The following is a 27,400-nucleotide window of genomic DNA, read 5'->3' on the forward strand; positions in this document are numbered from 1 at the left end:
TGGGATTACACTCACTCCCACCAGCACTCATGCAGGCACCACCATACAAGTTCGACTGGTTTGGTGAGGGGGGTGTGTGACACAGGATAAGGCACAGATGAGTTGTCGTCGTGTTTCTGGTATTTGTCTCATAGTCTTCCTGACCTGTGGTGATGAAGGAATGACGTTTTGGGCAGTGTTTCATTTTGCTAGGAGTGGCCTTTTGCTATTATTTTATTGTAGCCCCAGCAGGAAGAGGGCTGGCGCATGAGATATGCTGCAGCCCTGCTGCATCCTCCTGATGGTAGCGCAAGGTCTTCTGTTGGTGAGCTGTTCTTGCTGCCCTCTCTCTGAGCACAGCTTTCTGCTCTCCACACGTCCTTCTATTGAAGCAACCGGGTGCAGCAATCCTTTGTTATCAGCCTCTGCACCCTTGGTCTGCTCTTGCTGCTTGTGCGTTCTTACACATATTTTAATTCTTACTTTGTTTGTATCAACCTTAATATTCCTCTTAAAAGTCTCTGGTAAGTTGATGGTGAGCCCTGAGCCAGCTGCAGCTTTTCTCAAGAGCCTGAAGGTGAACAAAGCCATCGGACTCTCACCTTCCCCTTACAGGAGGAGGGGCGGGGGGGTGGTGGAAAGAAAGGACCAAAAACCCCAGCAGAGCCTGGAGGTATGAACTGATGAAGATCGGTGTTAGATGAAGTCTCCGGTGTTTTTAATAGGTTTGCTTTGGTCCCGCCCTCTGTTCCACTCATTGGCTGCCCTGGATGCTGCCCACTCTTTTGTATAAGGCGAGCGATGCAGCTGTCAGCCTCACAGGCTCATGATCTCTGCTCACTGAATAAGTAGAAATGGGCAGGAGGTCGCCTGTTGCCCTCTTGGTGGCCCTGTGGGCCAGCCAGCTGGGCATGTGGGCAGCGGGGCGCTCCAAGGTGAACCCCAGGATCATCACGGCTCCGCAAGGTAAGTCCCGGGCTGCGGTGGGCTGCAACCTTGAGATGCAGCAGTGTCTGCAGCTGACAGCTGCTCCCTGCACTGTGCATTTTCTACCTGTGTCTTGCTTTTTGAGAAGAGTTGGTCTTTTTGTTTTATTCCTTTTGTCTCTTTGGGGAGACTTTTGGCCCTCATTAAGATGAGCTAAAATGCCTGTAATCTCAGGAAGGGGCTTCTGGCTTGCTCGATTGCTTCTAATTGAATTTTTAGATTGCTGTTCTTGCCAACTCCTTTCCTTTTTATATTCTAAAAATACTTTCCTACAGGCTGGCTATATTAAAGGCTGTCGAAAAGCCCTGAAACAGACACAGTAACCATTTCCCCTAACTTGCAGAGAGAAATGGAGAAGTGTATTTGCATAATACAGTTAATTTTCTTATTCATCTGATGTACTTACCCTGTTAGTTGCAAATGAGTTCTGTGAGTAAATATTTGCAGAAGATCTCTGTTCTCTGAGAAAATATATACATCTGAAATGTCACACAAGGACTTATAATCAGATCTGATTTTAGCAGAAACTGAACAAAGAAATGTTTTCAAGGAGCAAGCTTAGAGTACAGCCCGAGCTTCATGTGTTGAAAAGAGCAGACTAACGTTTACTGGTTTTATCATGTGTCTTCCAAGCTTTTTGATTAATACCCTCCAGGGAGGCTTTAACAAAAGACCCCGTCTTGTCCCCGGCAGTTCTGGTGTTTGGCTAAGCCGGCGGTTTGAGCCGAGCTGCAGATCTCACGCTGCTCTGCAGTACAACAGCTCCTCTGTGTTTCCTATTCGCCGACAACTTCAGAGGACACAAATTTCCCGTGGTTTATTCTGCGCCATCTGTTATTCTTCTGCCATTATTTATTATGCCCTTCTCCTTCAGGCCCATCGCTGCCTGTGGAGGAAGGGCCCGGAGCAGAGGGAAGGGCAGTGGGTGCGTGGCTCGGAGGTGGCCTCCGTCATCGCACAAAGGGGAGAAACACCGGTAGGGAGGGCAGCAAAAGGTTGCTTCTGGTATTGCGTCATTTGTTTTATCTGCTGGCACATTAAGTGGCTCAGAAAAGGGAATGCAAGCAGGGAAAAAGGCACAGAGCCTGAGACTGAACAGAGGATGGGGGTCATGCATTTCTCTGTAGACGTTTCCCCTGCCCTGCTTAGGGAAGGTAGGGGGGAAAGTTAAATTGCTGGAGGCTGGTGTGGCTGGAAATGCCTGTCCTGGAGTAAAGCTGTGCTGAGGGGGAAGAGGGGGCTCGAGTGCTTGATTTCTACCTGTGTCCGTGGGCTGTGCTTGGCATGCATGTGCGGTGTGGTCATTTGACCTTTCCCTGCATCTGTGTCAGAGGGTGGCTTTCCCGGCATCGAACACAACAAGGATCTGTTACTGAGAAACACCGAAGCCAATTAGTGTTAGGACACTTCCCTGCAAGGGGATCAGCTTCTGCTTATATCTGTTTCTCTCTTTTTTTTTTTTTTTTTTAAGAGAGAGAGAGAGTGAGTGAGCGCTTAGCTGGGACACAGGCCAAGAGGGAAATCAGTTAGGGAGATCTCAGAGGTAGCTGTGTGGCACACTCGTTACGTGTCAGTCCTGTGTCCTATTTAACAGATTGCATTTTGCTCAGCGTAACCTCTACCCTTTAGGAAGTGGGTCTGTGGGTGGGGAGGAGGGTGCAGAGGAGGTTCTGGAGGAGGGTGAAGACATGGGACAGGGGCAAAGGGGATGCCAAGGACAGCAGGGAGCCCTCGTTAACTTCCCCAATGATCCAGACACAGTGAAAGGCAAGCGCAGCATCTTTAGTAAAACCTGCAGGTCAGCACACTGCTGCTGTTTGCATCCGCATGGAGAGGCTCGTCCCTCGCAGTGGGGGTCACAGTACTGCAGGGCTCGGTTTGCGGCTTGAGCCCTGGTCCTGGAGGCTGGGAGCTGGATGGAGAAGAGCAGCAGTCTGGGACATTTGCATGGGTGTTCACGCTGGGGCTGGGCCTGATGTGCTGCATTTGCAGTGGTGCAACGCTGGCCTCAGTCCTGGGCTCTGCAGGAGCCGGCAGCTTTTCACATAATTAAATTTCTTACACGCCATAGCCCATCATTACTAGCACCAGGTACAGCAGCCTCAGTAAAGACGACGTTACAGCCCTGTGGGTGAAGGGAAAGATTCCTGGTGCTGGCCAAAACCCAGCCTTCTCCAGGAGGGAAGAGTACATGTGTGGGATCCCTCCTTGGGCTGCGGTGCTGGGGAAGAGGAGGAAATTGGTGCTGGGCAAAGTGCAGCTGCCCTTCCATCTCTCAGCCTTGCTCCCCTCGCCAGCACCCCCCCAGGCTCAGGGAGGGAGCCCAGGGAGGGAGCCCTGACCTCACTGCGGGCAGCCTGAACTACTCTGCTCTTTTGCCCCACGATCCCTCATTGTCCGTTTTCATAGCAAGAAATAGGTGAGGGGACATTGCGACATGGGAAGAATATGTAGCTGGGCTTAGGTGGCACAATCCCGAGCTCACATCTGAAGACAAAGAAACAGAGTCAGCCTGTCTCGGTGCTTGGAGCTCTGGGTTTTAAGTAATTTTACAGTCCTGGGGCCTCAGACCTGTGGTGTGGGGCCAGGGCGGTGGGTGGCTGGAGCACCGTGTTCTGCAGATCTGCCTTTCCATGAATGCAGTGCGTATAAAGCCAGCCCCAAGGCCTCGGCCGCTGTGCTGCCTTTATTTCACCTCCCTGAGGGCGCAGCGCAGTGCAGGAGGAGGTGAGGAAGGGACATGCTTTCCCCAAAGACCAGCCCAGTTTCAACATGTGCTGGGGAGCGTTTGCCACCAAAGGCAGGGTGAGTGATCCCTGATGCTCTCCCGGCAGCTGGCACAGGTGGCCAGCTCTGGGGTCCGGCTGGGTAAGCAGCTCTTTCAAAGCACGTCTGACTCTGCAGGATTTCTTCCTCTTACTGGAAAGACACTGAGACCAAAGGGCTGAGGTCAGCTCCAGACCACTGCTCATATCTGAAGTGCTGAAGATCCTTTTTAGTGGCCAGGGCTTTGCCCTGTCTCTCCTTTGCAGCTGACACAGCATGCAGGTGGGTCAGGGTCTCTTCTGGCTATTGCCCTCTCCAGTCTCCTAACGAAGGAAGATGGTAAACGGCAAGTTCCCTATCTGTTGAAATATGCAGAGTGGGAGTGAGTTCAGCCTTAGCAGCCTGGGCTGGCGCAGAAGCAAGTGCTTCAACTTTGCACATTGTGTTCTTGCTTATCTTCCCTTTTATTTCCAGCCTCCCCCTGCCTCCATGTATTTTTCTAACTAAATGCTGACCGGCTGGGCTTTGCTTTGAGAAAGGTGCGTTCGCATCCCACACTGAGCTTTTGCTTGTCAGCACAGATAGCATGTTTACTCTTCTGACCCATCTGCAGAGATGGAGACCGCTATGTCCTGGGGCTGGGCAGCGCTGTCCGGGTGACGGAGCAGAGGCAGATAAGCCCCTCTGTGTGGAGTGGGAGGGTGGCATCCTAGGCTGGCTGTCTCATGACCGGAAAGTCACCGAGCATTGGGAGAGCAGAGAAGTGCAGTAAGGACAGCAAGGAGCCTGAGGGCTGTGTCAGGCTGCTGTAGCCTGGGGCCTTTGGTGCAGCATAGGAATAATTTTTAGCTACCGCCATGCTTAAGATTGTCTTGTCCCTGTTTACTTGCATGTGTGTAGATCTAAGATAAACTCAGCCCTTCTCTGGCTGCCTGCTGCATTTATACCTTGCAATAGCATGGGGTCTAACAGTTTAATTATTACCCTGTTTCTCATTAACAGGTGACACTGGAAACTGGAAGGGACAGGTTCTGAGCTGGTGCATAGCTCACAGGAGATAAGCAGGTCCTGCAGGGGAAAAGAAAGATTATACATTTGACCCTTGGCTGCCTTGAACGGGTAAACTGGCTCTAGCCTGCCCTGGGTGACGGGGAGGCATTGAGATGGCCGTTCCTGGAAATTGCCTGCGCTGCCCATAGCAGCTCCTGGGCTTTGCCACGCTTGGCTGCCTCTCCTTTCCCTGGGAAAACTGTGCCAGGAAGCATCTCTGAGTGCTGTAGGAGCTCTTCTAGGAGCTCTTTGTGCCCGCCAGTGCAGTGGTGCTGCATTCAGCTAGCAAAGCAAGAAGGCTGATCAGAGATGAGGTTGAACTCGTACTGATGGGGAGTGGTGGCAAAATGAGAGTGGTGTTAGCACTAGCTTTTACTCCGTGGTGACAGTGGCACTGTTTTCTCAGGAGCCATGGTCCCATGGGTGTGAAGCATCTCTGTAGGACAGTTTCACATGAAGGTCTCAGCGCATCAGTATTTCCAGGAGAAAGCGTCTGTCTTTCCCAGCAATGCTATTTTCTGCAGACGGCTCATTTTTACAGGGTGGGTGATGCTGGTATCATGAAACGTTGGTTGAAAATATTTTTTGCTCTGTGCAGATTGAAAAGGAAAAACAAACCAAACAAACCAAGCGAGTGAATCACAACCACCTCCTGTTGCAAGAGCGTGACACAAAAACAACAGGCATGGGCAAACTAATAAAAGTTGTGGCTGCTGCACTGAAATGCTCAGGGCTGGGAAAGAGAGGCAGATGCAAATTGCTGACCTGCTGCTCAGCTCTGTGCCAGCCCTCGGGCTGATTCTTGGTCAGAATTGCAGAAAATTGCCCTTGGAAGGTATTCTGTAGTTATGTAGCCAGGCTCAGTGCCTTGGAGCAGGACAAACTAAATCTAAGCCTGAGTACTTGAGTACAAACTAAATCTAAGCACTGAGTACATGATGCTTTTTAGAGAAGCTTGTATCCAGAAAAAAAGGCTGGAAGGTAAGTTAGAAGGAGGAAATTGCTTGTTTTGCAGCCAGCTCTCTCCTATTGAGCTACATCCTATGGTGTGTGGCTATTTCTGGTTGCTCCAAGAATAGGACTTGTTCCTCCTGTTGGGCACTCTTTTCAATCCCAGCTCCACCCGGTGTAGTAGGCTCTGTCTGTGTCTGGTGTGACAGAGGAACATGGTAAGAGTGCCCCAGGAGCTGGATGTGGAAGCATCTCCTACCACCTCTACTAATTTCAGAGCAGCTTAAGTCTGAAGCAACAGGCTTCATATAATAGACCTTGTATTGGCCTTACTGACAGCTCTGGTTCTCTAGTGCTATAACTACTCAGTCCCCAGTTTGAACCCTGGTGTCAGCATCCTCCTGCAGCAATGACTCCACATCTAATTACCCGCTGGGGTTAAATTATTCTCCTTTATTGGGTGTGTGTTCTGGGAGGGAGAGGGCACTACAAGTTTAAGGAGCTGTAGGAGCTTCCGTGGGGAATGCATGGACCGTTCCAGCCAGACACCTGCCCTTGGGCTGCTTGCAACAACCATGGCCATGGATTTGCTCGTATCTTGGATAATACAAGTTTTGGCAAGTCTCATTTGAGTGTCTGGTTTGAAACGACTGACTGTAACGCAGTGGTTTGGCTTTCCAAGTGTGAGTAATGTGGCACTGCAGCCAAAGACGGACGTGAGAAGAATAGATACTGTGTGTTCCTGCTGGTGGGGTGCAAGCGGGCAGAAAGGGGATGCTAGGAAGGGCTGCGTGGCCTGCCCCAGCACAAACCCAGAAGGCTGCAGGGCTGAGACCTGGCTGACACTCGTTGCATGGGTGGGAAGCCTACAGCAGCAGGTAGAAGGGCTGCAAAGAGCCTGAGGAGGCCCTTCCCAACCTGGTGAGGAACTCCCTTTGCTGTGTGCATAATCTCATCAGTTTTCTATAGGAAACTGAAACTTCGTCCTCACTCCAGAGCCACAGATCTTTCTTCCCACCTTTAAACCTCTGCAGAGGGTGGAGGCTTCACGGGGGATTGCACGGGTCCCCTTACCCTGTGTCCACCTTCTGGCTAGCCTCCCCTGGGCTGGGAGAAGATGGCATGTGCCCGAGAAGGGTTTCTTGGCTGCCCTGCCCTAACCAGCAGCAGGGAGGCGGGAGATGGCTGCCAATTAAGCTAAAAGGTAAAGCGGCTGTTTTGCTGGTGGATGCTCATGGAGGTGCTTGGGGCAATCTTTATCCTGCAAGGCTTTTTATGATAAATCACTCTCTGGAAACTGACCTTCCTAGCAGGAGGGGCAGCTGTGCTCTCCAGATAGCAGCTCTCCTGCTAAACCCATCCTTTTATTGTTCTGCCATTGTTCCAGTGACCGTATAATAAAATAGCATAATCACAGGCCGAAGTTGCCCAGCTTCCAGCAGGAACACGGCAAAGCTCAGGACTGTCATTACAGGGAGCAGCTTTTGGAAAGTAACAAAACCTGGCTCTAAATTTAGCACCCGCAATCCGTAGGGTGCAGCAGGCAGCTCTGCTTCGGGGCTGGTTGGGAAAAACGTACCTGCTAGATGACAGGCTATATCCGTGAAATCAAAGGCTCCGGACTCATCTTGCAGTGGCACAGGCTTCAGTGCTGCATAATTCTGGGGGGGTGAGCAGGCGGCTGGGGGGCAGGGGATATCGGTGGTGTGTTAGCATGCATAGAAAATACTGCGATGCCTGTCACGTAGTCATTTTGTGTTTAGAAAGGAGAAACCTATCTTTCCTGGAGCGCAAAGCGCTCTGGTTCAAGCCTTCGGAGGGTAAGCGGAGTCCTGCAACGCTGCCCCTGTTCACGGAGCCCTGCCTGATGGCAGAGACTTTGAATTCAAGGCTTGTTCCTTCCTGGCTGCAGGTTAGGGACCTCTTTTGTTGCTCGCTGAGTGGGCGTTTGAGCCCACTGCTGGCTCTGGCTCCGGCGAAGGGGATATAGGCTGCATAGCTCTCAGAAGAGCTTTTGAGCAGGCATGCCCATGCCCAGCAGCTGGGTTACCAAACTGAGAGGGTTTTTTTTTTCCCCCTCTTTCTTCCTGCCCTAGCTCACCCCTGCATTGAATACTGCTGCCTGCTGCCAAGACGCTCCGGAGCTCACCAGAAATAGCGTGGAAATTGTTAATGTGCCAGAATATTTGCCTTCTGTAGTGTAACTCTAAAATAAAGCATATTCATCTAGTTAGAGCATACTCGGTGAGCCTGAGCCTGCCTTTCTGCCACGCTAGCGCAGCCCTCCTGGGCATTTGGACTGCACACAGGCTGAGAGCTTTGGTAGGATATATCCCCGAAAATGCAGGCTGAATTGTTTCCTCTGCTCCAGAGCATTTTGCTGTTGATGGCAGGGGTGTCTTGAGGGCAGCAGAAAGCAGCTGCACAAGCACCCTGTGATTTCAGGGTCTTCAGAGGTGGTTGGGGAAGAAGCCAGAGAGAAGGCGAGCAGTGTTGTATGGTGGCAGCTGGGAATGTAGCTTGGCCAAGGGTGGAAAAGTCCCACTGCAGAGAGGATGTAGATGTTACTGAGATATCCATAGCCTCGCTCTTTCCTTTGTAAGGGGTGCTTGGAGGGAGTCAGAAGCAGTTTGGAAGGGGTGTGAGGGAAAGATAGCGTGAGGTTTCTTGGCAGATGATTAAATACTGCTTGTCTCCAAATCGTCTTGGGGAAGAGACAGGAGGAGAAATACTAAACAGATTAAACTGGCTTGCTGCAAACTTAAAAGAAGAAAGAGGGGCGAAATGTGTAAGGCAAGCAGGTCTGGGTTTGAGTAACACGGGTTTCCTGGCTGCTTGTCCCCACTCTCTACTTTCACACCTCTCTTTCTTCTGGGTTTCCCCACAAGCACATGGGCCCCTTAGCTACAGGGCTGCACGTCCCCCTGATCCTCTTCAGCCTCCTGCGGGCTGCCTGTGCTGCCCAGTGCTGGGCTTACTGGTTCTCTGCGTGAGGGATGATGGCTACAGATGGAAAACAGAAAGGACAGCAGTACACAGCCTGAGCCCTCGCTCTCAGCTGTGCTGCTTTCGGGAGCCAAACTGCAATGTTTCCTACAGGATGGAGGTCAGGGGAAAATTATGCTCAGGGCTTTTACCTGCCCCAGGTGATGAGAAAGCACTTTGCCTTTACTGAGAAACCATTTTTACTTACTCTGTCCTTTCTGGGCACACTCATGCTCTTGGGATGCGTTTGTGGGAGTGCCTGGTTAAAGCAAAGGCAGCTGCGCTGACCTCAGTGTTGCTGCCCTACCTGGCCGGTGCCCCCCGCCCCGGCGGGAGAGGCTGTGTCAGATATGAAGTACGCAGGTGACTCATGGCCACAACAAGGCTTGTTTGATCTGAATTGCCAGACCCTGCCCTCTGGCTGTCCTGGTGGGCATCAGCTGGGGGTCTCCCCATGGCAGGGAGCTGTGTGGTCCCAAGGAGAGTACAGAGGGCTTTAAGGAGCAGGAAACATGCATGTCTGTGTCTGGTCACGCTTCAGTAAGAGACATTTTTAGCACTCTTTCTGGCTGCCTGGTTTTTGCTGCTGCTCCCCAGTGCCTTTTGGCTCCTGGCAGACTAATACCACAGAGGAGTTTTGGAGTGTCCCTGCAAGCATCCTGAAAAGAAGGCAGGGGCGAGGGGAGACAGGGAGGGGAAGGCAGGCAACACAGATCCCTTCTGAGATGTGCCAGCTACCAGGCTGATGGGCTCACGGCCATGCTCCCAGTCAGCTATGTTGTGCCAAGCTGAATAGGTAGGGAACAGAGAGGGACAAGGATGATACCTGGCCCTGGGAGGACTGTGGAGGGAGCTTTTTGGGGTATCAGGTTCTGCTCTTTTTATTTTGCTTTCTTGGAGAAATGACTAATGTTGGAGCACAGGCTGACCCGAAACGGTGTGGGGCAGCTCTGTACATGGAGCAGTGTTTGGGCTGGCCCTTCAGCCTTCCCGTGCCTTCCTGCCCCAGCACTGACAGCTGGCTGTAAGGACCCCGGCTCCCAGGGGTGCAGCTAAATCCCTTGGTGTAGAGTGCTGGTGGCATAAGCTGGGAAGAGGAGGGAACAACAGGCCAAGTTTTGCCGTGAGCAATGGGAAGGAAGTGGTTTCCCACATTGTATTGCCTTTTTGCCCCTTTCTCAGAAACCCCTCCTACAAAGCATATAATTTTCCACAAGGCGTGTTGGCTGGTGTGTGTTAGAGACCTTGCAACTCAAAGCCGCTCAATTACTCTGTGGCAGGTCAGGGCAAACCCCCCCAGAGTGTCCCTCCTGGGTTGTCTCATCTAGAGACAAGTTGTTCCTATAACCCCCCCCTGTCACTGCAGGATCTGCCGGCTCCCAAAGGCCTGTCAGACTGTTCGAGGCATCCATCCCCTGGGAAGGAGTTGGCTGGCGGGTGAGCGTGGCTCTGGGGAGCACCTCCCAGGCCTGACTGTGGTTTCCTTGTGTCACATTGCTCCCTTTGGGCAAAGTCACAAGGGAAGAAAAAACCTAGCTGCTTGGTGAGCACAGCAGCTCCCCCGGAGGCATGCTTCCTCCTTCTGAAATGTCTCAACTTGGGAATTTATAGATCATCTAAAAAAAAAAAAAAAAAAGAAAAACCAAACACGCAGCTTGGCTTCTCACCAGCATCTGTGGTGGAGCTGCGGAGACAGACGGCGTGTGGCTCTTGGATGGGGAGCAGTGTGGTTCAGTCCAGTCCTTCTCCCAGGGATGGAGGGGACCCATGGTGGCTCCGTGTGGTGTCCACATCCCGCTGGGGTGGGTGCCGTGACTTCCCGTGCTCCCCTTAGAGGAGACTGTCTGCTGATGGGGCTTCCAGGCAGGTGTCTGGCCAAGGAGGTAGGAAATCGGGTTATCGTCCTCCTAGTCTTGCCTGGGCAAATAGTGAAACTGGAACTGCCGTAATGAGTGATGTCAGAGCTGGGACCAGAACCAGGAGTCCTGACCCCTGTGTGTGACTAAGGTAGCGGACCTGAGTCACATTCCCAGCCCTTAAAAAAGCAGTTGATCCGCCTGTGCTGGGCTGCTTATCACACATCCTGAGTGCGCTGGGGAAGCGGAAGGGTGATTGATATCACCAAGTCAAGGCAGCTCTTGTGTCCCCAAAGCGGGGTGATGTGCAGGAGCCTGGAGCACGCAGTCAGCCCTGACTCATGGCATTACTGGGAGGTGAGAGCTCTGGCACAGGTGTAGGAGATGAGACCCCAGGGAGTCCTCGGCATTGCCAGTCCTTGAGTCAGCGTTGAGCAGACAGATTTCCTTTTTCTGTCAGAGCCAATCCTAGTCAGATTGCAGCAGACACGTTGCTATCAAGGTTGTAATCTGCTCAGTCTATTCAAAGAGGAATAAAGAAGTAAAACCTGGGAAATGAGAAATTGGTTGTAGAAGTAGGGAACTTAGAAAGGATCCAACCAGTGCTATGACTCAGGCAAGAGAGCACTCGCTGTCAGACCTGCAGGCAGCAGAGCAGGTGGCAGTGTCATCAGCATCGTGCTGGGGAGGGTAGGATGCATGATGGTGACGGCTGACAGCGTTCTAATGTGTTATAGCGAGAAGAGTTCCCAGGGCTGCCGGGTGGATTGCCTGGGCGTCGGGGAGTGCGGCGGCGCTGGAGATTTGGCTGCGTTCGCCGCAGCAGTGAGCTTTGGTGCTGCACCTGTTTAAATCCCATTTTGCCATTTGATGGGTGGCCCAGCCCTGTGTCCGCATCATATGACAGCAGCACAAGAGTGGGAGAACACAGGCAGCCTAGCTAAAGGAACTTCCCCTGCTCAGGGCAGCACAGACCCTGTGGTATGGAGCAGGTAATGCCAGGGAGCGGGTCAACCCCATACTCTGCCTGATTTTCACGCTTCATACTCCAAGGGAGGGTCCCACTTAACAAGGGTTTTACGAACAGCAAGTAAAAGATCTGCCCCTTGTCTGCATCAGTGTTGCTTCCAAGAAGCGACGGGTTCTTAATCTTGTCCTCCTTTCCTTTTTTACTTTACCCAAGCTTTATCTCAGTTCCTCATTTTAAAATGCTGGCACCAGGGTGGATTTGAACCACGACTTCCATTTCAGGGAGATGTAGTCCTCCCCCAGCATCAGTGAATCGTAGACCCACAAAGACTGGCCCACTACTGGTGCTGGGAGCTGTGCAAGCCAATGACTAAGCTGAGTGTCTGGGATGCTGGAGCCAGCTGCCAGACCGGGAGTGTGGAAGGGAGAATGGCCGTAGCTGAGTCAGCCGGAATGAGAGCTGGGTTGTTGAGTTTGTCTGCAATGAGGCTGTACACCCACGCTGCTTCTCTAGTTGGACATCTGTTCTGGAGGTGGGGGGCATGCTTCCTCCTGCACAAAGCTCTGGGATGCTCTGGGAGCCTGACCTTGCCATGGTGCTGGGGAGGGCCAGGCCCTGCACAGGCTCTATGTGCCTTTGTGAAAGGGCTCCTGGACCCAGAGGGGGCCGCAGCCCTTTGGTGTGTTATTAAAGCTGGATTTTCCCAAGCTGTGTCTAGGGAGGCAGGCCCATTGCTCCCTGTCAGGTGGGGGAAGCAGGATTGCTCCATTTGTTATCTGCATTGCTCTCTGTGTTTAGGACAAGCCTCCCTACCCTCATCTCATCCAGAGCACCTCCCTCTTAGTTTCCATCCTCCTCCGTTACCTCACCCTGCAGGCATCCTTCTGAGATGCACCGGGCTCCCTCCTTCTCCCTCATTTAATATTCTTCTTCTTCAGTCTGGTGTGGTACTCTCCATCCTCCCTGTAAAGCACAAAGCTGCTCTTTCTCCCTTTCATTCCTCCGGACTGGGGTTAGCATTTCAATTGACAATTGTGCCATTGATTTGTGTGCTGACGGTGGCGTTTGCAGTAAATGCCAGGCAGAGGGACTCAGCGGGGTTAGCAAGGCTCTGGAAATGAGCCCTGTGTCTTCTGAAGCTCCAGACTCTATTTTGGAGGGAGGGTGATGGCAGGGTCATGCCTTTCCCCCTTCCAGGGCTGGCAAGCCTTTATTCGCAGTGTCAAAGGCAGCCTTGGACTTGCTAGGGGAGGCATGTGCCCTTCTCGGGGGACATGGTGTGGGCCATTAGGTGCTCTCGGCCTCATCGTCCCTGGCTCTTGAAGCCATTTATACCCCAGGTCCCCAGTCTGTGGGTGCAGGGTTGCTCCCCCTGATCCTGCCAGATGAGAAGCAGAGGCAAAGGCAGTCAAACCACTTCCTTAAGCCCAGCTGTCTGAGGCAGAGCAGGGGCTGAGGGCCAGCTCTGCAGGTCAGCCAGGGGGCTGATGCAGAGGCAGAAGGACCCCAGCACCTTCTTGTGAAAGCACCTTTTAAAAGCTCCCTTCCAGATTAAGTTATATCAGTGCTGGAGCCGCAAACACGCTTCTGGGCCCTGGCTAGCAGAGCTGTTTACCCTCAGCTTAGTGATTCAGTGCCGTCCCTGGGGAGCAGTAGGATAAATAATATGTTGGCGCCGACCAAATTATTGTTTTGGGCTTGTTTGTTTCTGGCTGTTTGGAGAGAAGTGTGTCCTTGTAGGTTGGCACGGCTCTCGGGGCTGAGCTTAAGGAAGAGGCAATGCTGTGAAAAAGCCTCAAATCAAACCCAAAGTTAATGGGGGGGGGGGGCCTGAAGTGCGCGAAAGGGTGAGGTGGAGGAAGAGGAGCAGGGAGTGGCTGCAGGTGTACATTTTCCTGTATTAGCAGCAACTTTAGGGGCTGGGCTGGAGGTTTGAAAACAAGAGCAAAGTTTGCTGAAGTCTCGCCAGACCGGCTTGCGGCATGTTGGTGATGGGTTGTACTGACGGTGGTAGCTGGATGGGGGAGAGGGGCTTTAGGGGCTGCCGTGTGCGTGGGCTGTTGCCTGCCTGCTCTGTAGGTCAAGAGGGGGATTTTAAGGACTGCTGGAAAGAAGGGGAGTGGTGAAGACGGGATTAGTCCTCTCCTCCCTAGCAAGCACAGACTTGGTCTGTGGCTGATGAGATTCCCGGGGCTAGCTGGCATGCTCCGCTGGCTGCCTGCTTGTTGGGGCCATTTAGGCAAGTGAGTTGCACAGTCACTCTGAAAAGATTTGATGCCAGCTTCTCCAGCAGGCAAAGCACATGCTCAGGAGTTTCTCTGCGTCCTTGGACAGAGGAGAGACATTAGGGCTTGGAACGAGACAGGGAGCAGGCAGGGACCGTCATTCTGCCGAGCTTTCCTAGCTGCAGGGTCCCAACTGCTGAATCCCCCCTGCTGCCATGCAGCCCCACAGCCTCTGTTCTGTGGTCCGGGGGGGGGGCAGCCCAGAGGTGTTGCGTTAGTGAGAAACTGTGGGCTGGAGGGCAGAGATAGTTCTGGCCCATGGCACACCTCCACCCTCTCTCTTTGCGGCTGAGGTACCCTTGCGAAACAGCCACCCCTGGGTTTGGCAGGATTTCCCATCACAAAGTGGTGGCTGGCACCAAGCTGGTGATGGGAAGGCCTTGCTGGCTGGGTGCCGTTTAACCCCACAGGGATTAGAGGCCCGGAGGAGGTGTGACCAGCATAGCGGAGGAAAAAAGCTGCAAATCAAGGGGGCATTCAGTAGCCCCAGTGACCTCTAATAAGTCTTTTTTATTTTTGGCTTGGCAGAGCCTTAGAAGGACCCCTGCGCAGCATGCTCCGGGCAGAGGGGGAGTGCTGGACTGTGCAAAGATTGTCCTTTGCCTGTCCTGCCAAGTGCCCCTATAAATAGAGGGGGACACGTGCCACTGATTAATTGCCTGTCTATGCAGGCAGCCAGCTCCCGAGGCAGACGCAGCCTTTGTCTGCTGGGAGCAGCAACACTTGCCAGGAGAGAGGCCCCCTCTTCTACGGAAAAGGGAAAAGAGGCAGAGATGAAAACAGAGTGCCCTGTCACACTAAGCAGAGGTCAGTCCTGACTGGAGACTTTTCCCTCTTGGAGGAGCAATCCTCCTGGTGTCACTGCTGCAGACTGTGGTAGGGGACAGGTTAGCCTACAGCAGCACATGTGCCACGGGCATTGCGCCCTGCTATGGAGCTGGGCCCTGGCACAGCTGCTCAAAGCTGCCCAGATGTGGCTGCACCATCCTGGAGAGGGATGAAGGACCAGCAGACCCCATCAAGCAACAGCAAAAGCCTCAGGGGAGGAGAATCACAACTGTGCTGCAGTGCAGGGCCAGCCTCCCACACCTGAGCTGGCAATGCAGTGGGAAAGGGAGGGTGGTTTTAGGAAAGAGGAGATGGAAAAGTTGGAAGGTGAAAGAGGAAGGAAAGAGGGGAGGACAGGCAGTTCTTCCTCCCAGCTGGGCCTGAAAAGCTTCCCATCTGCAACAGCTGGTTGTGACATGGGACCTAGGTCTTGCAGGTCACTTCTTGTTCACATCTGGGGTGTGGAGCCCATGAGTTGTGGCTTTATGTGCACCATTCCCTTGTCATGTGTGGGCTCCAAACCCTGTCCGTCCCCTCCTGGCCCTTGCAGGGAGCATGCTGACGGTGCGGCTGGAGGCTGGCGAGGGGAGGTGTGGTGCTGGGCTGTGGCTGGTGGCGGGTGACCTACCCCATGGGCACAGGGCGGTTGACCCCCAGCTGCAGAGCAACACAGCAGCTCCTCTCCCGTTCAGCCAGATAAGAACTCACAGCTCCAGTTAAGCATGTGCAGGGTCCCAAAGCAGGGCAGAAAAACCTGCAGGCCTGTCAAATGCAAGAGGGTGCAGGAGCCAAATCTCCGAGGCACTTGCCCAGTGTGGCTGTCAGGGGATGGCCAGAGCGAGGAGGGAGCCCTTCATGTCAAAGCTGGGAGGCACTTGGCCATTAGAGCAGGTGGGAAGGCAGCGCTCTCCTGGCTGCTGCACAGCCAGTTCTAGGTCACCCTGAACTTCTGCTCTCCTGCATCAAAGTTTCCCTTCCTCCTCATCTTCCTCCATCACCAGCCCTGCAGAAGCCAGGCTGGGCTGCTCCATTGTGCAGCTCTTCCTTCCCCTGGGGCCAAGGGGACAATAGCGCATCTCTGAGCCCAGGAGCTGCCTTTCCCTGCCTGTTTGGCACGGGGCCAGCCATCCCAGAGGGCTCCCAGCCCCGTGTCCTTGTTTTTCTCATCGGAGGACATGGAAAGGGAGTTGATCAGCCTGAGCTGGCTGCAGGTGTTCTCCACAGTCAGCTGCGGTTCCCCTGACGAGTATCTGCTCTTGTGCTGTTTCTAGGTGCGAAAGAGTATGCATTTCCCAGGAGTGAGAGGTACCCGGTCTTCTATCATAAAGAAAACAGCTCAGCCATTTACATTGGAGGAGAGGGAAGACTTTATTACTATGACTTTGCCACCTATGAGAACTACACGGTAAGGATGCTCTACATTTGGCTATGGAGCCCTATAAGCAAGTATGCAGCATCTGTCTCACAGCCCAAACACTAGATACCTCGCTTAGTGTCTTTGCCAGCAGCGAAGTCAGATCTGGAAGGGTCTGATCTCTGCCCAGCCTGTCCCATCCATCTGGGAAGCTGCAATGTCAGTATGATGAATAGCTGCAGCAAGGGGGAAGTCTGCTATGCTAGCCATGGGTGGACTTTTCCCAGGCTATGGTCCTCCTGAGGCCTTTGTTGCCCCAGGGGGAGGATTTTTCCAATGAGGGACCCTTTCTTTAGTGTGAGAAGGGATGCTCAAACTCATGTCACTGGGGAGAAGCTATGTTCTCATCCCTTTCCATTGTTGGAGCCCTTCTCAAAAGCAGGAAGTTCTGGATCAGCTGGACACTGTTACTACAGCAGGAAACCCCCCAGCTGGCTTTCTCATGACCTCTTCTTGTCCTGCTCAAGTCAGTTGTTGAAGTTTGGGCCCAGGTATTTCCCTTCTTGTTGTCCCAGGAACAGTGTGGTTCATGGATCCCAACCATTGGACTCCACCACCCACTATCAAACGGCTGTTCCCCACAATGACAGATCCTCTCCCAAAATCCTTTGGAGAGCAGCTCAGGCTGGCTGCCAGTCATGTCTGCTGCTTTGGCCCTGAATCCCACTTCTCCCCATCACCTTGAGGGACTGAGAGATCCAGCCCAGCCTCCCCAAGGCTTTTCAAATGCCAAGGTGGGGAAGAGGGCTGCATTGCAGTGTTTAATGACCTTCTCACCAACATGCTTGTTTTGCTTCTTGTGAAGAGAGTGACTAGCATGTAGTACATGGGGCTGAGCCCATGTTAGTTGGCTTTTAGAGGGCAGAAATTAAATCATATCTCATTCTCTTTTATCCTAGGAAGAATTCCCTGTGAAAAATGAAGGACAGTGCATGATGCCTGGGAGTTTGGTAGGTCCTACCTGTGGTGGAACAGCATGTGGAACAGCTGGATGGGTGAGGGTTGGAGGACTGCTGGGGAAGGAGCTGTGCATGCTCCACACGTGCTTTCTCTGGGTGAAGACCTCAAGTGCCTGTGGAGCAGGAGATCAGATGAGGTGATAGTAGCTTCCTCCTCTGGTTTTAAGACCCATGAGAAAGCTAGGAAGCCATATAGCAGTGTGCTTGGTAGTGCAGGGGGCTTGGAGCTGTGGGGCTGTGATCTGCCATTAGCAGCCACTCATGCTTCTTTTCTTTCTCTTGCAGGGGGACAATAAAAATTACCTCACTTTAGTGGAGAAGTATGGAGACGGGATGTTAGTGTGTGGGACCGGTGCCTGTGCTCCTACCTGCTGGAACTTGGTATGCTGTGGCCACCCGTGATGGGACCAGAGGCATTTGCTATTTTGTTTCATGTTACCTCCACCTATAAAACGGTGCCCTGATCCCCCCTCCTTCTCAGAGTGCTCCGAAAAGCCCAAATGCCAGCACCCTTGAGGAGCTTATCGTGACAGCATGGGACAGCCCATGTGAGCAGAGGTCTGTGCTTGCCACCTCTGTGCTCACTTGTTGTAGCTCCCCTCTCCTCACCTCTTGTCTGCAGCAGGGGCTCTGCCTGGCCCATTCAGCGATGGGCTGTGCCCTTCTCTTACTTGGGCTGCGCTAGCCAAGGAGAGCTGCTCTCCTCCTTTCACAGGGGTGGATGTGGGCACCTGGCTCCCCTGCCTTCCCTGAACTGATCACACCTGGGGGCCATTTCTGTCCTTACCCAGACGCAGAGAAAGGAGAGCACTCCGTGGGATGGGAGAGGTATTGCTCCTTTCACCCCTGACTCGAATACCCTCGTCGTCGTTGATGGTAAGTCTGACTACTCACGTATTTTCAGTCGTAGTGCTGTGCAGGAAGGCTGGGCTCTCTGTGGCAAAAAGGGGCATCTTGAGGCTGTTCTAAGGGCTTTGTCCCTCTTCTCTAGTTGGCCTTAGTGCTTCTTGCTTTTACCTCATTGAAATGCACGTCCTCCTGGGACAGAGTGTGGCACAAGGTTGTTTATTCCTGCCCAGGGCATGAGGATTGAGTCTCTGCGCGAGAGGGTAGAATGCAATGGTAATGGTGGGGAAGGAGGGTCCTGCAGTGACTCCACTGCTCTGGAACTGACAGAGGGACAGATGAGGATCCTTCCCAGAGGCAGGGAATCTGTCCCAGCCTCTCTTTAACAAAAAAGACTGGGGGAGTCCAGCCAGGCTTGCTCAGTACTAGCAGTGAGGACTGGGTTTCTCAAACTGTATCCACTGCCTCTGTGAGTCCATGTGCCCAGAGTTCTAGGTTCTTTGTTTTCTTCGCACACACCCTTCTGCCCCCTCCAGAAATACTAGGCTGCAAATGAGCTTTCCTATTCCCACAGGTCACGACATCTACTCCACCATCAAGAAGAGCCAGCAGAATGGCAAGATACCCCGTTTCCGTCGAGTGAGAGGGGGTGGAGAGCTCTACACAAGTGACACAGTGATGCAGAGTAAGTACGGGGAACATCCTGAAGGCACGGGACCCGCTGCTTTGCCCCACCAGGCAGATAAGTTGAACTTTTGGTCAGCCCACACCTGTGGGCGGTAAGTACACAGTACAGCTTGGAGGGGTACATCCTTTCTGCTCAGCTGGGGCGTAGCTCCAGAGCTTCTTGTTTGGGTTCAGTCACCCCTAGAGCGGCGGAGAGGGCTGATCTGGTCCCCATCTGCAATGCCAGTGGCCCAGCGGCTCTCTTGCTGCCAGCTGGGGAAATTTCACCTCTTTGCTTGTGGAACAAGACAATTGAGTTCCTCTTGCTCAGGGTGAGGAGATGGGGAAATGGAGACAAATGAATGGCAAGTCCCTTGTCAGATGCTGGAAGGAAATGCAGTTGTGTAAAGGTGCCCATCAGCTGCCGTGCAGTGATGGAAACGGGAAGAACAACTTCCACTCCGGGCAGTGACTCTTTCCAAATCCCCAGCCAGGGTGAGACCTTGAAGCAGGAACATGTTGGGCTGTGCATGGGACAGGGTGGGGAATAGAAAGAAAGGACCCTCCTCAGTTTCCGTGAGCTTATTACATTGCCTTCCCGCAAGCCTCTCCAGTGACACTGGGAAATGGGAGATTATTGAACCACTGGCCAAAGAAAAAAAGCAAATCAAAATGACACCAGGGCAAAACAGAACTTGTGCATGCAGGGCAATGGAGGGGGCAACCAAGCCACCAGCAAACAAAACTAATAGAGCCGCGAGGCTCATCCCCTGCTTACGCAGAACTCCCTGCCATGGGGAAGCCAGCTAACGATGTTCAGAGGGACCCTGGTACTGCTGGGGATGCCCTTTATGGCAGTGCTATATTAATAGGAAGAGCATCACTGGGTTTTCCACAGCAAACAAACAACAGTGCAGCTTGCTCCCACTGAGGGAGCCTTCCTCTGTGATAACAGCTCTGCTGCGCAAGCAGGGAGAGCAGGTTTCCTTTGCTGCTAAGTAGCCGAGACTTCACCGGGCTCTGGGGACTTGCATGGAGTTGGGCGGAAGGGAAAGAAAGGGGAATCCACAGGGAAGGTGGCATGTGAGGAGCGGTTGTTAGTGAGATGCACCGCTCAGGTGTAGAAGATGTGCTTGGACCTGTCCTTCACCTGCAGCACAGACTGTGTGCGTGCTTCTGCATCTTGCGCGAGTGTGAGTGGTTAGCTGCAGAGCATGCTGGTTTGGTTCCCACTAGTGACTTTTCAGCTGAAATGCATGTGTTCAGGCCAAGGTTTTCTGATGGCTCACTTCTCTTTTCAGACCCTCAGTTTGTCAAAGCCACCACGTTAAGGCATGAAGAGCCTCACCAGGACAAGATTTACTACTTCTTTCGTGAAGATAACCCGGATAAGAGTCCTGAGGCCCCTCGAAACATCTCCCGAGTGGCCCAGCTGTGTAAGGTACCACGGGAACAGTGTGGTGGGTGGCCAAGAGTATTACAAGGCTGGCAAATGGACATGCCAGCTTACCTGGTGCTGTCGGCACATGATTTGGCCCCTCTCCTCTGCCACAGAGTTTGTGTGGGGTACAGCCATGTCCCTTGGCCTTCTCGTCATCTGGCTCCCATCTTGCCTGCAGGGGAGAGAAAGCCCTGTTCTGTCTTGCTGGGATGTTAGGGAGGCACACAACAGTTGCAGTGACCAGTATCAAATGTACCTCTGGAGCATCCCCCAGTTATCCATCCAAGATGCTGAACTGGGGGGGCACTTTGTGTTCTTCTCTGCCAAACCCTGACTCCTTTCTTTCCCTCTCCCCAGGAAGATAAAGGGGGAACCAGTTCACTCTCTGCTTCCAAGTGGACCACCTTCCTGAAGGCCAGCTTGATTTGTGTTGACCCAGTCACAAAGGGCAACTTCAACTGGTTGCAAGATGTCTTCTTTGTCCCTGCAAGTAACTGGCGGCACTCCAAAGTCTATGGGCTCTTCACAAACACCTGGTGAGGATCTTTGCCAGACCAGCGGCATGTCCTGTCCCATGGGCCAAATCCTTTCTTTCAGCCCTTTAGTGTCTCTGGCAGTCACATGGGTGGAAACCAGTGGATGTCGTCAGTGAAGGCACGATGCACGCGGCCGTGCCCCAGCTGTAGGGCTAATGGCCACTATCTCCCTGACCCCCTCTTTGTCTTGTTGCCCACAGGGGAAGCTCTGCTGTTTGCGTCTATTCCTTTGGGGACATTGACAATGTGTTCCGGACATCTAAACTCAAAGGCTATAATGGTCCCAACCCAGAGATCAAGCCTGGGCAGGTGAGTGAGTGATAAAAGATGCCGACATGAAGTGGAGAGGCCTCCCGAGGCCAGGAGAGCTGGTCCCTGCTCTGCCACTGCAGTCAGTTGACAGAGTAGCTGGGACGGTTGTGGGGACAGTCCCACCACTGAGCAGCCAGGTGGGAGCTGGGGCAGCGAAGAAGGTTGTAGGTGCTGCGGGAAGGATCTGAGCTTTGTTGCCGGAAAAAAAAAGGAGGCTGGATAAGGTCCAATGCCTTCATAGAAAGAGAGGGGGGATGGGCTCTTATGCACCTTGGTGAACAGGTCTGTGTGTGAAGCTGGAGGGCAATGACGTGCCTTGTGTTTGCTAACCCTGTGGGTTTTGCCAAGCCAACCTGCAGCCCAGCCTTGTGGTTACGGGTGCACCACTGACCTGGCAGCAAACAGCAGGGTGGGGAGAGGCTCCCCTGAGCCTCTGCAGGGGTGACAGGGCGTGAGTCTCCTAAACTGCAGCTTCTGCTGGGGCAGATCGCTGGTAGGACCTGGCATGAGCGTGAGTGCAGCAGCTGCAGGGCTTGCATTTAGCCCCAGGGCAGGTTTGTGCACCATGCCAGGGCATCCTGTGGGCTGAGGTATCTGCGCTGTGCCCTGCCTTGCTCTCCTGCCCTCGAGCCTCATCCTGAGGGACCCGTCTGACTGACGGTGGCTTTTGTCCCCACTTGCTGTAGTGCGTTGCCTCTGGACAGCACACCCCCAGTGAGACCTTCAAGATAGCCGACAGCCACCCAGAGGTGGAGGACCGGGTGGAGCCCCTCTCACCTACCAAGAGCCCCTTATTCCACAACAAGCACCGCTATCAGAAGATCGGGGTGCACGAGGTCTCTGTGGGTGATGGACGCCGCTACAACGTGCTTTATCTGGCAACAGGTACTAGGAACCATTCCCTTTGAAGTTCCCTGGAGTTTGCTTTCCCCTCAAGGGCAGGGAACCCAAGGGAAGCAGACAAGACCCCCAGTGCAGAGCAAAGCAAGGGGCTGTGTTGCCAACTTGGCATATGTTTGTCAAGCAGAAAAGAGCTGCCAAGTCCCAGTACAGCTAAATACATCCAGTTTGGCTGCGTAGGCAAAGACTGAAAGCAGAACCCCAGCACGTGGCATTTCCCCTAGCTGGGCTGCTTCAGACTGTGGTAGGTCTGAGGCAAAGAGTTTTTAGGGCGAGAGAGGTAGCACAGCTCTCCCCAGGTGCAGCTTTACACTGTCAAGCAGAAATCCTTTGCAAAGGGACCCACTCTGTCATCTCCTGTCCCCGATTGCTCTGGTGCAGCAGTGCAGGCTTCCTGTGAGGCCAGCACCTCTGGCTGGAGACGCGGCCAGCTGATCACAGCTGCTGGTGGTCCTGGGGGCTGCCCCCTGGAGGTGCTGCCGAGCTGGACCAAGGCAATTAAGCTGCAGGTGAATGGGATGGAGAGCAAAAGGTTGGTAAACTCAGGCATCTACCTGGCTTCCCCTGCAATGCAGCTGCTCACTGCCCAGAAGGTGCAAAGGTCCCTGAGCAGTGCTTCCCTCTCTTGGAAGCCGGCCTGCCTCCCCTCCCCAGGGCTTGCTCCCTACAGCTATGCTCCTCGTCTTTTCTGCACTGCGCTGGGATTTCTTCACTGGCACTTGTGGAGGGACTTTCTGGGGGTTTTGTTTCCTAATCTGTGATTAGAAACATGCAGATGGCTCTCAGTAGGTGGCCTAGGTTGGATTAGGGCCCACGCATGCTCAGATTGTTCTTATCTTGCTGAAAGCCGTAGCTTAAATGCAGCTAACGCCTTGCAGAGTCCTGCCAGGGAGGTTGCTCCAAGATGCAGAGCTGCGCAGGGCAGCTGCCCATCCTCACTGGGGCAGGCACAGAGGCAAGGGCCAGCATCTGGGAGGTCCTAATCCCTGCCTGACCTGGGGTCACATCTTTCACCTACCCCTGGTTGATGGTGGAGAAGGGAGCGCTTGTTTGGGAAGGGGGAACCATGCAAGTACTAAAAGAGGGGTTTATTTTTCCTGAGGATTCCTGAGTGCTGTTCCCTCAGGAGCTGCCTTTCTGCCCCTCCACCAAACTGACTCATTTTCTTAAATCACCGGTTTGGAGTTGTCTAACTGGAGAGGGGAGTCAGTTTAATTAGAAAAACAGAAAGGCAAAACCCCAAGTTTCAGCCTCAGGCGAGCAGTGAGATGAGGCTCACAGAAGAAGAGGCCAGTGATCAAAGCAGAGCGGAGCCCAAAAGCGGTTGGTTTTTCTTGCTGAGGCTGTTACAGAGCAGCTGATGGAGGCAGGCACTGCTGGGTCCCGAAGGGCGGTGGGAAATGGGTTCCTCATGGCTCTTGGCTGGGAGGATGACAAGGCTCCGCTGTGGGAAACGCCACTGTCTGGGGGATGATTTCCTAGCAGAGCAAGCAGGCTCCTTTCGAGAAAGGCCCTGTCTTCTCCGGGTGGCTGGTTTCAGGAATCCAGTCGAGCCTGACTGCGGAGTGGGTATTGTCTGCCACAGCGAGAGGGCTGGGGGCAGAGCTGGTTCTCTGCCTGGCTTCCCCACACCTGCCTGCAGCCCCTCTGCCTTGCCTTTCTGCTCTCAGCATGCTTCATCAGGGCTCTCCCCTCTTTCTTTCTAGACAAGGGATCCATCCACAAGATCGTGGAGCTGCCGGATGGGGTGCAGAACATCATGGAGATCCAGGTCTTCCCAAAGAAGGACCCAATCCAGTCCATGATCCTGGACCACAAGAGAGTGAGTCTGCCTGCTCCATAGGAAGGAAAACAGTGGGTCAGGCTTTGTTTAGCTTTAAAAGCAGGCAGCAGGGGAGGCAGGGACAGATGGTTTAATGACAACCCCAGGATCTGGAAGTAGCCTCTGGGGGGGTTGGGGGGGTGGAGGGACCTGCAGCACGCTTTGCTAAATCTGAACAGCTAGGCTGATGTCCCCAGTCCTGGGTAGCTGTGTGGTCAGTGGGCAGCAGAGCTTTTCAGACACCTTTTGGAGGTGAGGGCTGGCCAAATCCCAGCACAGTGGTCTCCCCCTGCAGTTTCCCTCTTGTCCAGCGTTGCTGGCAGATGAGCTGTCAGACAGCACTGGTGCTCCATCCCAGAGGTGACAACGCTGCTGTCACTGATGGAACAAACTTATTTATACACTGGGCTGATGGGGGAAGGACGGCTGCTTCCCTTCCCATGATAGGGACTTCTGACTGCATTGCCTGGAGACCTACCAGCCTCGCTGGTGAAATCCACCCCAGTATCATGGTGAAGCTGCAGGAAAAGTGCTAGACACTCATAGGGTGGCACTGGGACACGGTGCCAGGGTGATCAGCCCCTCTGCTTTCCTCCTGCAGGCGATGCTGTACGTTGGCTCAACAAATAAAGTCATGGAGATACCCATGGACATGTGCAGGGTGTATCGCAACAACTGTGACAGCTGCTTGCTGGCGAGGGACCCGTACTGCGGGTGGCTCAATGGGAGTTGTCAGTCGGTTTATCTAAACCGGTACGTGGCGCTGACACTCCACTGTTTCTCCATCACCTTCAGCTGCTTGCTTTCACGTGTGAAATACACAGACCCTCAGTATTCCTCTTCCTGGCCAGGTGGTTTTGAGGCCATCTTCCCATCACAGGGAGAGATGGGCCCGTCATATCCAGGCAGTAACAGCACAGTCATCTGTGCTGTCCCCAGAAGCTGTGCCTCTGCAGGGACCCACGCCTCCCGCAGCACCCCTGCCCTGGAGAGGGGAGAGGCCAGTGGGTTTTGAGCACCCAGCCTCTCTTTTGCCGTTAGAGATGTGCGTAGCTCTGCTGTTTAAAGCAGCTGATTGTGGTGGATTGCTGGGTCTCAAACTTGTCATCCACCGAGCTCCTGGCTGAGGGTGCGGCACTGTTTTTCCTCACCCAGATAACAGTTTAAACTTTCTTCCTTATCTGATCCATCATATCTTGTACGAGCAGTTCCTTTCCTAGCCCTGAAGCGCTGCTTCCCTAACGTTAAATGCGTTGTTAATGTTTATTCCCATCTGCTAGGGAGGTGCACCAGACCCTGAACCTGGACCCATGGGGAGGGAAGTGCCAAAAGGGGGATGTTAAGGAAGGTATGTAAAGGTTTTGAGCTGTAGGCCATGTGTGCAGGGGCTGTTTGGGGCAGGGTGATGGATTCTCAGGTCTTTGTACGGGTTGTGCACGGTGTTGCAACTCATTGCTGGGGAGCTGGGAATGACCGTGCTGAAGCCAACATACCGAGCAAGTCTCAGCTTGGAGTTAATTGGTAATGCATTTCTGGGCTGGGTGAGAGGGCTTAAACTCTGTGTTTGCTGATGTCCTGGGAGAAGGATCCCATGGACTTCACCAGGCTTGGGTCAGGCTCTGCCATTATCGTTAAAAGGCTGTGTAACATGGCCCCAGCGACCCAGCTGTTCTTTCCCCCAGACTTCTGGAGGGAATCCGTGGTTCCTGGACATGCCTGTCTCATCCCCCCTTCTCCATCTCTTCCAGTAGATGACTATCAGAACATCACAGTCGTCCCTTTCTCCCGCTACTATCTCAACTGTCCCATTGAGTCCCACTATGCCACTTACAACTGGTACCACAACAACAGCCTCATCAAGACCTGCAACACCACCCACCCTCAGCAGGACTGCTTCCACTTCATCCAGAACGTGAGCCACATTCACTACGGCCACTACGTCTGCATCTCGGAGGAGGATGGCTTCAGGCAGGCTCTGGTGAAGGAGCGCCTGGTCAACCAGCTCAGGTTCATGTCCCAGAAGGGCCAGGCCACCATGACGTTTGGCTCTTGGCTGCAGCTGCTCCTGATGGTGGTGTTGGTGGAGCTCTTCCACTGAACACGACAGGACGTGTTCCCACCGTCCTGGCTGCTGCTACTCTTCCTGCACTTGCTGTCCGCTCCTGAGGCGAGATTGCCATTCTTTTAGTTGCTCCTTGGACGTTAATCTCTGACTGTCTCAGAAGGGGTCCTGGGCAGCAACCCCTCCATCTTTGGCCTTGGTGTAGAGTTGTGGCAAGGAAGATATGACTGCAGGGCCAGATGGAGCAGGGTTTGGGGACAGGGAGGGAAGGGGTACCCTAACAAGTGGGGGACATTTACTGTAGCCAGCAGCTTGAAGGGAGTGGTGTCAGCCTCTCCCCGAGCCCGTGCTGGTCGCTTTGTACTGGTTATCGTCCTGAGCCTACCCTGGGTGTGGACATTCAGGGGACTTCTGCCGATGTGCATGCACTGATCCTCAGGGCACAATGACTCCTCTCTTTGGGAACATGCATGTGATGAAGAGGAGGAGCCAGCCCTTGGCCTTTTTAACTTGTTGATCTGTGGTTCGCTCCAAGCGGGGACTAATGCCTCCAAGTTTTTAGTGGCTAATGTCTGTTTGGGCTGGCAAGCAGCTGGAACGTTCCCAGTGTCGCATGTGAATCCCCTTCTGACCTGGAGAATTGTGCTCTGGAAGGGTTCTAGGGTTTGGTTTATTTTTGTTTTTTGCAGCTGGCTTTGACATGGGAGGGGGATCGGGAACTAGCACTGGAAACCTGCAAGGCGAGGGCAGGCGCAAAGTTAGCATTTTGCACGGAAAAGCCTCGGAAGATGACTAGATTTGGGGTGTGGGGAAGGTCAGACCGAAGGGGACGGGAAGGGAACGTAGAAGCAAGAGCCCGAACGAAACCCAGGAGGCCCTGGGAAGAAGTTTTAAACGCACAAATCCTCTGCAGGCAGCTAAGGGCATTTATCTGTGGGCAGCAGGCAGCCCTGCTCCCAGCACCTCTCCTCCAGGAGAGGGACCGGGCTTCCTCAGGGAAAGGGGCGGCAGGCTGCTGATCTCAGGGGGGCTGTGGCTGTCCCCACCGCCCAGAGCAGATGTGCCTCTCTCCCTCGCAGTGAGGGGACAGGCGAGCACCAGGGTTTGCTTTGAGGTCTCCGAGCAAGACTAAACTGTGAAAAATGGGATGCTCTCCCCACCCCTGTGGGCGAGGGGCAATCCCACACCTTGTCTGAACCTTTCCTAGCCCTCTCGACGGCTGAAATGCCCCAGCCTTGGGCCGTCTAATGGAGTGGGCATCGTATCTCATGCTTCCAGTAAGCTGTCACAGCAGCACAACTCCTGCTTCGTGTCTGCTCAGAGACACTCAGGGGTGTCCGAGGGGTCTTTCTGGCAAGGGGGAGAGATGCCACGTGCCTCTTGTGACCACGGACTATGGACAACGGGCCAGAGCTTCCTACTGCACTACATTTCCAAGATACCCTCCCCAAATCTAGGATAGAGCTTCTTACATCCCTTCTCAAAGCACTTTAACTTTGTGAACTAACAAATACCTATTTATTATCAGCTGGTAATTACTGTACTTGTATAATTTTATAATATTATAGAAAGTGAGTTCAAATTAGAGAAGAGAAAAAACAACAGCTACCAAAAAAATCCTTTCAGAGCTGTGACCAAAGTGAGAATGTGATTGTTGAAATAAAGAATGGAAAAGAGCAGGCAAGTGCTGTGTTCCTCACCAGGAGCCAAGGGATGCTGCTGAGATGGTGCCTGGGGTCTCCCCTGTCCCTCTTCCTCCACGACCAAGGGGTCCCCACGCCCTCT

The 27,400-nt window shown here is 53.5% G+C and overlaps 2 protein-coding genes across 2 annotated transcripts in view; both read left to right on the top strand.

The window, feature by feature from the left end:
- UBL7 (ubiquitin like 7) overlaps window positions 1-16,043 on the top strand; it is a 33,258-nt gene extending 17,215 nt beyond the window's left edge. Inside the window, exon 12 of the mRNA XM_080397370.1 lies at window positions 15,929-16,043. The gene's annotated coding sequence lies outside the window, so the exon portion shown is untranslated. The remainder of the gene's footprint in view (window positions 1-15,928) is intronic.
- On the top strand, window positions 674-27,292 carry SEMA7A (semaphorin 7A (JohnMiltonHagen blood group)). Its single transcript, XM_080397351.1, has 14 exons — window positions 674-945; window positions 15,929-16,062; window positions 16,971-17,021; window positions 17,316-17,411; window positions 17,822-17,906; window positions 18,451-18,561; window positions 19,844-19,983; window positions 20,341-20,519; window positions 20,720-20,828; window positions 21,518-21,716; window positions 23,438-23,553; window positions 24,155-24,306; window positions 24,834-24,901; window positions 25,302-27,292. Exons 1-14 carry the CDS (start codon window positions 834-836, stop codon window positions 25,649-25,651), a joined length of 1,902 nt encoding a protein of 633 aa, XP_080253477.1. The 5' UTR covers window positions 674-833; the 3' UTR covers window positions 25,652-27,292.
- Window positions 27,293-27,400: the final 108 nt, after the last annotated feature.

Source organism: Falco punctatus (assembly GCF_963210335.1).
Source record: "Falco punctatus genome assembly, chromosome: 7".
Lineage (NCBI taxonomy): Eukaryota > Metazoa > Chordata > Aves > Falconiformes > Falconidae > Falco > Falco punctatus.

Bases quoted from the DNA above. Each gene is read 5' to 3' on its own strand.
- SEMA7A (XM_080397351.1), top strand. From the start codon at position 834: ATGGGCAGGAGGTCGCCTGTTGCCCTCTTGGTGGCCCTGTGGGCCAGC. The intron at 21,717-23,437 runs GTACTAGGAACC...CTTTCTTTCTAG, and splicing joins CGTGCTTTATCTGGCAACAG to ACAAGGGATCCATCCACAAG. The intron at 24,307-24,833 runs GTACGTGGCGCT...CCCATCTGCTAG, and splicing joins CAGTCGGTTTATCTAAACCG to GGAGGTGCACCAGACCCTGA.